The sequence below is a fragment of the Maylandia zebra genome, linkage group LG11 (assembly GCF_041146795.1).
Source record: "Maylandia zebra isolate NMK-2024a linkage group LG11, Mzebra_GT3a, whole genome shotgun sequence".
In the NCBI taxonomy this organism is placed as follows: Eukaryota; Metazoa; Chordata; class Actinopteri; order Cichliformes; family Cichlidae; genus Maylandia; species Maylandia zebra.
Window position 1 is genome coordinate 37,099,792 of NC_135177.1, and position 13,268 is coordinate 37,113,059.

Consider the following 13,268-nt stretch of genomic DNA (forward strand, 5'->3'; position numbering starts at 1 on the left):
AAAAATGCATGAACTCTGAGCAGCTGTCCTGTTTTTCCATCCTGCCCCGAATGCGGCTTAATGCGCCGCAGTCATGAATCACAACAACTGAATATTGAACAGCACGAAGTGGCCCATTCATTCCAATTCAGTCCAATTAAAGTCGCTAACCCAGAGTTCACTCGCTCATCCCTGAGCTCCGGCTGCTCTCAGCCATTCAGCTTCAGGTTAACATGTTTGTTTGCTTATTGACAAAATAAAGGGGAAAAAAGTACTGTACTGTGCAAAAGTCATGAGCCGCCTTATAAGTATTTTTCTCCACTGGTGGTTAACAGGTTAACAGGACTTTCAAAATAAAAGCACAGGGATTCTTCTCTTCCCTGGCGTTTAAAATCGCCGTCTTCATGGATTATTTATCCCCATCACCTCCATCACTGATTTTCTGAACTGAGCAGAGTAGTCGTGTCCAAATTCATGGGCTGCATCCTCCTGAGGACCCGGCCTTCGCAGTCTACGTGGCCGGGTCCTCAGAAGGTCGGGTAGGCTGGAAGTAAACGGCTTTGAAATTGGACGGTTTAGCCTTCTGATCTGTGTCACCGCTGTCTCGGTGGAGTTTAATAAACTCGGCCGTCTGCTCCTCGATATCTAAAATATAACAGGACACTGGCGTAAATTCTCGACCGTCTCACACTTCTGTTTAATCAGCTTTCTGTTTGACGTTTATTCAGCTGTGTGAAAATCACCCGATGGATTAATAACGTTTAATCTAATCTAATAACTTTAATCTCAGCCAAACTGATTTACTCACGAACAAATAAAACACTGAGAAAAGCCCAACAATAACATTTTTAGGTTGTCTAAGTGACTCATATATCACGTTTAACCTGAGAAGCGAAAGTCCGCGGTGATCTGAACATGATGTGCCGGGAGTTGTGCCGTTCTCTGCGGCTCCAGTGACCCTCGAGCTCCCGGCTAGCTATCGAGCTGGTGGGTAGAAGACGTCTCTGAAAACGTCGAAGCACTTTTGCAAATATGCGGTGTCTTGATAAACTGAGCAGATATTTGATGTTTGCACAGCTACTTTCTCACCTGAAAATGTGTTAAAAGTTTATTTTGTGACCCAGAAAGATTACTAAGAGTAATTTTAAAACTTAGTAGCGGCCGCCATTGTTGGAAACTGGAGTTTGGCTGGGCCGCGCTATGAATTCTGGGATATGGTAGGCCACGAAGGACACACCCGACCCATCCTTCAAATTCGGGGAAAAGGAGGACGCATTTGTCGGCTGCATTCGGAGGAGTCTACGAATTTGGACAGCCTTCGTCACGTCGCTGTGACGTAATCGCTCTACAAATGCGTCCTCAGGAGGATGCAGCCCATGAATTTGGACTCCCCCAGTTTCTCGTCTTTCTGGTCTCATCTGTACTCATATATGTCCATATACATGAAGTTAATATTTCCACTTTTAAAGGGTTAAAAGTCACCATTTGGAGGTTGTAAGGCTTTGTGGTTGAATCACACCTGATGTCAGTGTGTGTGTTTGTGAAATCTGGCATTAAACTCAGTGAAGTCTAGAAACACATCAGTTTGGGTTCATAGCTGCTACCTTGAACAGCTGTTTCCTTGGTTACCATGGTAACACGGGCCCAGATAAGTGTTCTACAGACAAAAAAAGTCTTTCTGTTGAAATATTTTAGTTTCGAAGATGTGATGAAAAATGCATCCATGAACATCAGCACGGCTTTTTCATCACTTTTTAAAGTTTCACTGTACGAGTGGAGGACCTGAGCTTTCAGAGCAGGACTGGACCAGCTGAGACCAGCTGATAGGACCAGCTGATAACGAGTTGATAGCATTTGAATCAGGAGAAAAGTGTAAGTTTCTTGATCTTTGAAACATAATGAATGATGAGCCTGTTAGAGGTTATTGCTGCAGAAACGTGCTTGGCTGTCGTGTTCTCTCTGTGCTCTGCTTGAAGCGCTCGCACTTTTTATTCTTCTGCACAAACACTTTGTTTGCTCATCGCCGAGCTGAAACCCGCTACGTTACCCAGAACCCGCCGGCATCAGCGAGCGGAGCCTCTGAATGACATGAATTAATAACTGTAGTGTTGCAGCTGCACAGGGATCTGTGTGATGTGATTTTCATGAGCGTCTCTTTAATCTGTTGTTGGATGTCATCGCGCTGCGAGCCTCAGCAGGTGGGAGGATTCATCCGCCGCTTGACTGAGCAGCTGAAGCTGCATCCACCTGCACACCTCGCTGTGACACTTACAGAGGAGTGTCTGCAGGTCAGAGACACGAAGCAAGAACAGAGATGCGTTCCTCCCCTACAAACACGCTAACTCTTAACTGATTAGCTTCCATGTTCAGTCACATACCTACGCCCGTCACACCCTCACTTCATTAGTGCATCACTTCATCATGACCCTCAGCGAATGAGGACATCCACACCTACAGCCTGTGTTTGAATCATCCTCTGCAGCGTCTGCAGCCTCACTCATCTGCTGTCATGCTTCCAGTATCTCTGCATCACATGCAAGGCGAACTTTAGTGTTGGTGTTCTGATGCAGCAGCTGCAGCAGGTTAATCAGGCAGCAGGCTGTGTTTGTTGTCTTCTACTTTTTTAAAACTTTTTTTTACGTCCTTTAAAGTTCCATAAATGAAGCTCACAGCTACATAAAGTTCTCAGGTAGCTCAAGATACTCCAAAGGTCCTCTTTAGCATCATATTAATGGTAATAATAATAAAGTTTATTTGAATAGCTCTTAGCAAAATTAGTGTTACACATACATCACTTAAAAGACTCGAGTGCCACATCAAGAGGTCAAGAGGCCATAAAAACGGCTAAACTGGAGTATAAAAACACAGTTGAAATAAAATTCACCACAGGGGACCTCCACTCAGCCTGGCAGGGCCTCAAAACCATGGCCTCTGTGAATACTGCGGTCACCACCCAACACCCAACCACCCAGGTGGAGGGCAGCAACCCCTCCTCCCTCCCTGACGACCTCAACGCTTTCTACACCAGCTTTGTGACGGACAACATCACCCAGCTTGAGGAGTCCAGATCCACTCAAACCTGGCAGCTCTGCACTCACCTCCAGGACGGAGGACGTGGTGAGAGCCCTCAGGAGGACCAGGGAGAGGAGCTCACCCGGCCCTGACAACATCAGCAGTCGAGTTGTGAGGCACTGTGCAGGGCAACTAGGAAGTGTGTTCGGAGTCTATTTCAACCCTCAGTTAACAGTCACACTGTCCCCCAGCTGTGGAAACACTCCACAGTCATCCTCATCTCCAAAAGAAACAACCCAAAGTCTCCTCCATCGCCTCCCTGGTGATGAAAGCCATGGAGAAGATCATAAAACAGCACATCGTAAGAGCAACTGACCCCCTGATGGACCCACTCCAGTTTGCTTACCGTGCACGCAGAGGTGTTGATGATGCAAAAATCTTCATCTTGGACTCCATCCACAAACATCTGGAGCTCCCTGACTCCTCCACCAGACTTCTGTTTGCTGATTTCTCATCAGCGTTCATCACTCTGCAGCCTCACATCCTGGCCACTAAACTTTCCTCCCGATTTCACCTGGATGATCAGCTGATCCTGTGGATATTGGACCAACAGGACTCAGAAAGTTCGGGTCAACAACTCTCTCCGGTCTCTGTTCCACCTCCACTGGCTCCCCCCAGGGCTGTGTGCTCTCCCCCCTGCTCTTCATCCTCTACACTGATGACTGCAGATCCACACAGCCCAGCTGTCACCTGGTGAAATATGCTGACGACACAGTTCTCCTGTCACTGCTGTCAGGCCCTCACAGCACCACGGGCCCACTCTGCAGGAGTTTGTAGAGAGGTGTGACAGCTCCAAACTTGAACTGAACGTGAGCAAAACCAAAGAGATGGTGGTGACCTTCTCCAGTAGGCAGAGGGATCTGGCTGCTTCAGTCACCACCACCATCCACGGGAAGCCAGTGGAGGTAGCTGAGGAGTACAAATACCTGGGAACCATCTTTGACAACCTCCTGAAATTCTCTGCCAACACAGAGGAGAATCTCAGGAGGTGCCACCAACGGCTACACCTCCTTAGGAAACTCAACTCCTTTGGAGTCAGCACACCCATCATGATGACTTTTTACTACACCTTCCTGGGAAGGTGTTTAACAGCGATCTAGGCTCTGAGAGGTTGCTGTTGGCTGATGAGCCTGCAGTTTGTCACCACGCTGGCATGCTGGGTTTTGTTCTGTTGGCTTTTTCGAGTTTTCTCGTTATGTCTGAGAGTTTTAGTTTGATTTCATTGTTTGTTTGCAGTGAGAGGAAGGAGAGTCCACATGAAACACTTTCATGGCACCTGCACCAGAAAGCTGAACTCAGTTCTGCTCAATATTAATTTAATGTCATCACAAAATGCTACTAATGTTACAGTTGGGCATACACCCCACAAAAATATCACTTAGAGACTTTTACCTTGAGACAGTGTTGCTGCTCTTCTGATGGAAGTTTAATTGTTGATCTGCAGTTCTTCTTCTTTCTTGGTCAGAGAGAAATCTTTGTTTGGTTCAGTGCGTGAGGTGCAAATGTGAAGAGTTAATATTGTGCTTTCATTCATGTTCTGGTGTTTATTAGTTTAACCTGTCCAGTGTCTCCTGTACCTTCTTGTCAAGTGTCTGTCTTCGTGTCAGCTGTTTCACTGTTAACTCTCTTCATCTTTTCTTCTTTGTCCTTAGATTTGCTTCCTTCGTTTTGTTTCACCCGTGCCTTGTTTCCCCAATCAGCCCTCAGTGTGTGTGTGTGTTACTGTGTGTGTGAGTCCCGTCACTCCTTTGTGCATCGCACAGCATCTGTTACCCCCCTGTGAGCGAGTTCAGATGTTTGTTCCCTTTTGAAATCAGCCACAATAAAATTCTCTGTTTGTCATACACTGTGTCAGAGTTTGCATTTGTGTTCTCATTTTGCATTACATGACACACACACACACACACACACACACACACACACACACACACACACACACACAGGACAAATTTAGAACCAGCAATTAATATTACAATAGATGGGATAGGCTCCAGCCCCAAGCAAGCCTGAATTCCATAAGAGGTTAAGAAAATGGATGGATGCATGGATGGATGCATGGGTGGATGCATGGATGAATGGATGATGGATGGATGGATGGATGGATGACGGATGGATGCATGGATGGATGGATGCATGGATGGATGCATGGGTGGATGGATGGATGGATGCATGGATGGATGGATGCATGGATGCATGGATGGATGGATGCATGGATGGATGAATGGATGATGGATGCATGGATGGATGGATGGATGGATGGATGGATGGATGGATGGATGGATGGATGGATGGATGACGGATGGATGCATGGATGGATGGATGGATGCATGGATGGATGGATGCATGGATGGATGCATGGGTGGATGGATGGATGCATGGATGGATGCATGGGTGGATGGATGCATGGATGGATGGATGCATGGATGAATGGATGCATGGATGGATGGATGGATGGATGCATGGATGCATGGATGAATGGATGCATGGATGGATGCATGGATGCATGGATGAATGGATGCATGGATGGATGGATGGATGGATGGATGGATGGATGGATGGATGGATGCATGGATGGATGGATGCATGGATGGATGCATGGGTGGATGGATGGATGGATGGATGGATGCATGGATGAATGGATGATGGATGCATGGATGCATGGATGAATGGATGATGGATGGATGGATGACGGATGGATGCATGGATGGATGGATGGATGCATGGATGCATGGATGGATGCATGGGTGGATGGATGGATGGATGGATGCATGGATGCATGGATGAATGGATGATGGATGCATGGATGGATGGATGGATGCATGGATGGATGCATGGATGAATGGATGATGGATGCATGGATGGATGGATGAATGGATGATGGATGCATGGATGGATGATGGATGCATGGATGGATGGATGGATGGATGCATAGGTGGATGCATGGATGAATGGATGATGGATGGATGGATGGATGGATGGATGCATGGATGGATGGATGGATGGATGCATAGGTGGATGCATGGATGAATGGATGCATGGATGGATGGATGAATGGATGCATGGATGATGGATGCATGGATGGATGGATGCATGGATGGATGGATGGATGGATGGATGGATGCATGGATGGATGGCGCGTCACAACGTGCAGCGACATGTTTGTCTCATTAGATGTTTTTGCTCTGACGTTTCCTGCGTTTCATAAATTCAGCTGCTGTGTGTGTTACAAATATCAGGTAAAGTTTGAGCTCCTAAAAACTCTCTGTGTGGAGTTTGACTGACAGTGAAGGCAACATTACGGTGACACTGTGTGTGCCAAATGTGGCGATACATTAAAAAGAAAGAAAAGAAAGAGTGAAGCGGGTCAAAGGTCATTTTTGACTCCGGGGTCTCTGCGAGCTGCAGCTCATTAAATCAGACTGAGCAGAGACAGTGACAGGTTCACTGAAAAGCAGAAACAATATGGAGCTGAGGTTTGTTTTATCTGGAGGACGGCGAGAAGCACATCATGACATCACCTCATGTGTGACTTCTAACCATGTAATGCTCGTCGTGCAGCGAGCTGCAGGAATTTATGAAGAACACGTCCAAATGCAGTAATCACGAGAGAGACAGTGATTCAAAAAGTGTGACAAAAACTGAACTGAGTGTCTCTGAGCTGTGTCTGCTCACATCTTGTTATTTGACTTTTTGCATTTGCTTTTTATTTATGGTTTTATTTATATCTGATTTATTTTCATTGTTTAGGTTGTACGGCACTTTGTGTCAGCCGTGTTGTTTTATGAATAAATATGGAAGGATGATGTAACAGCGATGCTGACTGATTTTGTGGGAGGAGCTGAACAGCTCAAAAGAAGCATCGTCTACCTGAAAGACAAATTAAAGGCATAAACACACATAATAAGACATACAGTTGGTAAATTACATTGACTGTGTTTAGAGGAAGCAGATGTTTACTGCAACAGGTCATACGGTTACTGGTTTTTCTTATTAATTAATATGAATGTTCTGAATTCTTCTTCACAAAAAGGCTTATTCCTGTTTGTTTCTTTCACAATAAAACACATATGCACAGTATGAATGCTGTACAAATGACTCACAGAAGGCCATCAAAGAAATTTATGACAGATTCTAGTTTACTCCTTATGAACTAGGTGACAGGAAGTACAAACATTTTCACACAGATGTGCCAGCTGTGTTAACTCCTCCATGTTCACAGTGTCCACTAGCTTTCACGCACCTACACCCACACCTACATATACATGTGTTTTATGGGGATGCACCCTCACTGAGTGAGGCTCACAGGAGCTGAACACTGTGACAACAGGGAAGTAGTTTCTCTTGTAACTTTGATTTATTATTAAAGATAAGCTGTTTGCTCAATGAAACACAGATCTGTGTTGTTGTCATCCAGGCTGACGTTTGGGGCTTCTGCTTGGAGCTATTTTCAGTTATGCATGTAACTGTGGGGTGCAGCTGTGGTCGTAGCTTTTAATCCACACCAATCAGTGACTGGGATCAGCAGGGTGTTGATGTTACTGTGCGTTGATCAGCAGGTATCTGTGTCTGCGTGAGAATGATAACTACAGCCAGTTATCATGGCGGCAAAAAGGAAGTGAGATGTATCGTTGGTTTCAGAAATGTGATTTCAGACTTGTTTAGATGCTTTGGGCTGGTTTTGGACTTGTCTTCAGACATTTTTATTCTTTTGTGTTCTTTAAAACAGAACTTAAAGTTATTCTGTAAACGTGTGTTCTGTCTCGGTGTGGTCCCAGTTTGGCCTTCGCGATGGTTCGGACTGGTGGAAGGCTCAGTGTAGGTCAGTCTGTGTGGTGCAGGGCGTTTGTTCTCCAGCAGCATGGTGTTGAGTGAAGAATTCTCCTTCGTGGTTTTAGTGATAAGAATCTTAATAGCTCTATAAAAAGACTCATAAGCAGCCTTTGATTGGTCTATTATAAACTCCATTGATTGGTAGAACATGATCTCCTCCACAGAAAGAACAGATCTGTGTCCTGTTTCTGAAACATTCCCTCCATCGTTCCTCAGGGCTGTAACCTGAGCCAGCTGTGTAAGGAGAATATCTTATATTTTTATTAGAGGATAAGTGTAACTTCCTCCTGTGAAGTGCTTCGGATACCAAAACCTCGCTCTGCCCGGGGTTAATCAGATCAACCCGAGTGCTGCTGATGGGATAATGGAGGGAGGTGATGGAGTGATTGGTTGGGAGTCGAGGTGGAGATACGATCACTCTGTCTTGACCCAACAGAAAGGGCTTCCTGTCAGGGCGGAGTTTATCTGCCAGCAGGAGACAATGGGGCTGAAGATCAGAGTGCTCATTAATATATATATATATATATATATGTGTGTGTGTACACACACACACACACACACACACACACACACACACACACACACACATATACAGGGAGTGCAGAATTATTAGGCAAATGAGTATTTTGTCCACATCATCCTCTTCATGCATGTATATATATATATACACACATACATACATATACATATATACAATATTTTTATTAATAGAGATTTCACTACTGAGGTTAAACATGATATATATATATAAGTCACTTAGATCACTTCTAAATGTTAATGTTTGGTTTATTTCAGTGTTTTATTTGTTCCTGAGTAAACCGGTTTGGCTGTGATTAAAGTGAAGCTTCATAACATATTACTCACAGTTAAATTAAGAGGGGACGGCAGTAAAAACTCCGGACCTGTGATATCATCAAGTACGCTGATGTTCCAATTGTACAAATCACGAGTCCGTGCTCGCGTTCCTGGCACGTCCGGTCTCGCTGAGAATGCGAGTACGCAGCTTAGCTCGTTGCAACATGGCAACTGCCTCAACGCTACCCGAAATTGAACCTCCCCCACCCTCATTCAGATCTGGCGTTTGGAACTATTTTGGTTTTCATGTGACGTATGACCCTGAAGGTAAGCGCGTCATGGACTAAAGTAAAACAGTATGTTGGATGTGCCACGCAATGCTCAATTGGTGGGAACTAGTGTGTTAGCGCAGTTAGCTCGTTAACGTGTTGCACAGGGCAATACGCTGTAACTCGTTAACGGAGATTTGCCGTGTTGTGGCGTTAACGTCATTTCAGATTAACGCTGACAGCACTAGTGGGAACACAACGAATATGACTGCACATTTACTCTGACATCATCCTAGTGCAAAGACAAGTGGAAGCAGACAAAAACAACAAGCATGCATGCTACAAACTTTACCCGAGTCATTTAGACAGCCGTTAGCACAGGATTCTCCTTATGGGGACCTGATATGTTTAATATGCTGCTGAGAATATAGCCCAGAAGAAGCGTATAGTAGAGCTTTTATTTTGAAAGAGACATTTCTCTGTAATAAACTCTCTTTTCCAAAGATGAGGGATTTCTCCATCAGATAGATTTATTATTTTTTTTTATTTTGTTGTTTCAGCAACATTAAATTTAAAAACTGTACTTTTGAGTTAAAATATATATTTATAATTTTAATAAATGACAAATTAAAAAGGCATGAACATTTTTTGTATCGAAAAAATATCGAACCGAACCGTGAATTTTGTGTATCGTTGCAGCCCTAGTAATTAGAGACAGGATGCGAGGCTCCTCACAGCAGCAGAGATATAAAAGCAGGTCTCTAATAATCAAATTAAGCAACTCAATCAGAGCAGTGTCACGGAGAGAGGGTCAGTTATCACGCACAGCGAGTCCAGACGTGCGAATTAATTATGTGAACATCGTTTTGAACGTAATTTTTTCTACACTGTATAATTAGATTGTCCTGGATGAATAGGAGTTATTTCATCAAATACAATTAAATGCATGTAATGAATAAAATCATCTCTTATTCCGATTTAATTAGCACCAGTTCAGCAGACTCGCTCTGGCTGCTGGTTGCATTCATTCCACTCTGACAGGGAGGATTTCCATGCAATTATGATATGTAAATCAGTGATGAAATGAAATCACTCAGAGGCTGGGAAATGTCTTGTAAAGTTATTATAAAGTTCTCCTGTCTGTCATAAAGACCTGGAATAATTATTGTTACGTGTTGCTGCTGCGACTCAGAGCCTCCATGGCTGCAGTTCCTCTGACGTCCACTAGATGATCAGAAGTCTGACGTCAATGAGAAAACATCCATCTCACCTCCACCCACAACACAAAGTCCTCACAGTTCATCCCCCAATTTACACAAGTTCACAAAATCCGTTCACAGCTAATTTAAGTGAACAGAACAAAGTATTATTGCTTCTTTCAGTTAATCCTGCGGCTTTACGCATGAGCTGGAGTCTCTGAAAGGTGTTTTTTCTGGGTGGTGTCACACAAGGCACAATCGCAGGTCCTCGAGTGGTTTAAGTGCTTTTCCACACGCCTCCGTCCTTACTACTCATCTCCACTTCCTGATTCACTCCCTGTCCTCCATCTGTCCTCCTCTCTTTCATTTTTCATTATCGGCTCCTCAAACACTTCTTTTCTTTTAAGTGAGTAACTGTAGGACTTCATGATGGCCGCCGCAGTGTTTTGCAGTTATTGGCATGTTCTTCTATTTTTGTTGTTTTATGGTGGTCAGCTGGTCGGTGTGTCGCTGCCAACCGGGGAAAGAATAAAAACAAGAACCAATATTTTAAGACCAAATATAATTGCATAAACTAATCTGAATGAAAAACATAACTCTCCTGTGTTTAATCAGGTTCCATGGTTCTTCCATTGGAGATGCTTCTGTCTAGACTCCAGTAGGGCTGGGCGATATGGCCTAAAATCCATATCGCGGTATAATTTGAAGCACGTGCGGTAACAATATATATCACGATATATTCTTTTCTTCTGTATAACGTATTTTCCACACTATAAGGACTTAAAATCCTTTAATTTTCTCAAAAATCGAGAGTGTTCCTTATGTATGAATTCTGGTTGTGCTTACTGACCTCGGACCGATTTTGGCTGCAGAAATCTGTTAAAAATGTTTTAGCACAACTTTGGTAAGCCGCCCTGCTTGATGGATGTCAGAGCATTACGGCTGCCGTAGTGAGGAGCTTCGCGGAGTAATCTGGGTCCAAAACTCCGTCTGCTTCAGGTCCCAAAGTCAAACAACACAGAGTTAAAAACGGTCCAAATTCTTTCATCTTTAATAAAATCATCAGCGATGCTGCTTTACCAGGTGTAACAATTTAAGTTTAACATCCATGAAAACAGAATTTATTAAATTTAACGGAGTTAGAAGTTAACAGGAAGTTAGCTCGCTAGTTTCCACCTAAACATTTCATATCAGAGATTTTTGAAACTAATTCAAACGTACAGCTCTGCTGTCACTTCTAACATAAAGACAGGAAACTAAACAGCAGTGGCATTTGCAGGGTTACTGAAGTTGGGCTAGCTGGTATATAATGTTGTGCTACGTGATTGCTAGCGACACAGCTATGTTAGCATAACATTAGCACAGTGAAGCTGGAGGATGAAGCCAACTTTTTTCCACTCGATAAAAGTTAACGTGCGGGATTCTGGTGGTCAGGGACAAATGCAATCGCATAGCAGGATGCTGTACACGGGGCAACTTCAGTCAGGAGAACAACTGAGAGCATTCATCCACAATACGAGGTTAGTCATTAATATACTGCAACAACATGGGAACAGAGCAGCTGCGAGAGAATTCAACATTAATGAATCGATGTTACGGAAGTGGAGGAAGCGCAGTTTTTGGCTTTCCCCACATTTCAAAAGTGCTTCACCTCTTTGCTATGACTGTCGCCCGCCATAATTTGCAGATGATAATGGTTTTAGCCGCTGCGATGCTTTTGACATCATCAACATGCGCTATCCCGGTAGAGCGGTATAGTCAAAATCTCTATCGTTGGCCAAATTTATATAGTTTCTATCGTATATCGTTTCTATCGCCCACCCCTAACTTGTAGTCTCTTTTACTTTGGTCGTTCCTCTGCAGCGATGTGTATTTGTACTGTTGTAAAAGCTGAAATATCCCCTACTCCCTAAACGGGGTTACTGTAGGATTACAAGCTGGATGCTTGAAAGAATCTGCCTTACAATTCCTTGCATCGGTTTGGTCCAATCAGCACAATCCAGTGGTGACCATTTTTAAACAGCTGGAAGCAAATGTTTGTGGAAAAACAGAATTTAATAAGCCTGCAGTGGCGATGATGTACGAATTCACAATACAAAAGCTGCATGAATCATATCCCTGGCTGTTAGCTTACTGCCCTTCAGAGGCTCATTGATGCTGAGCACCTGTTTGCTGCAGGAACTCGGGGTAGGTGCAATGATTGGCCATGTGATTGGCTCTTTCTGTCTTCCTGTTTCCACTGCGTGATCAGGAGGACTCGTGAGCTGGCATTTTGTTGAGTCGCATCATGCTCTTCACTGATATTGTAACTAGAGATGGACTGATCCGATATTACGTATCGGTATCGGTCCGATACTGACGTAAATTACTGGATCGGATATCGGAGAGAAATAAAACATGCAATTTGATCCATTAAATATCAAAAAAGCACCTCACAAAACTTGCGACACGGCGTAACTCGGATCATAACCGTAGCACGTTGAAGCAGTAGCAGTGGTGTCGTGCCATCTCTAATTATAACAGTGGTGCTTGTTGTAAGTAGTTTTGAGAAGTTTCTGCCCTGGAGAGGATATTTGTGAGCCTGACAGCGGTCAGGACTGATTCTGGTCAGTACATGAATCGTTCGTGCAGTGAGAAATGGCTCGATGGTGACGGTTCAGACATGTCTTTGAGGCTGTCAGCGAAATGTACGCGGGGACTCTAAACTACCTAAACTAAAGGTGCTTAATGCTGCCTTTTCTGGAACTTTTCTGCTTCTCCTTCAGACTTCCTGTCCCGCCTCCACCATGAGTGACATCTACGAGTCCGCAGCCAACTCTCTGGGCTTGTTCAGCAGTCCCTGTCTCACCAAAGTGGAGCTCAGACTCACCTGTAAAGGGATCTCAGACCGGGACGCTCTGTCCAAACCCGACCCCTGCATTGTGCTCAACATGCAGTCCCACGGACAGTGGATGGAGGTAGGTGACCATGACAACCGCAGTGGTTTGTAATGGTTTTAATGGTGCGTTGTGCTGTTGTTTTGTACCTGTTTGCTAAAGCTTCAGATTGTTTTCGCATTAGTTTGGGGGTTTGTTTGAGTTTGAGATGCTGCGTCTCAAAAATCTCTTCACACATCAGCCAGTTC

At 44.2% G+C, this 13,268-nt stretch overlaps 1 protein-coding gene across 1 annotated transcript in view; it reads left to right on the forward strand.

Annotated features, from left to right (window-relative positions):
• Positions 1-13,268, forward strand: part of LOC143421176 (copine-4) — a 94,468-nt gene that overhangs the window by 6,187 nt on the left and 75,013 nt on the right. Inside the window, exon 2 of the mRNA XM_076890338.1 lies at positions 12,910-13,101. Coding sequence (XP_076746453.1) covers positions 12,931-13,101 — 171 coding nt within the window. The 5' untranslated portion in view covers positions 12,910-12,930. The remainder of the gene's footprint in view (positions 1-12,909; positions 13,102-13,268) is intronic.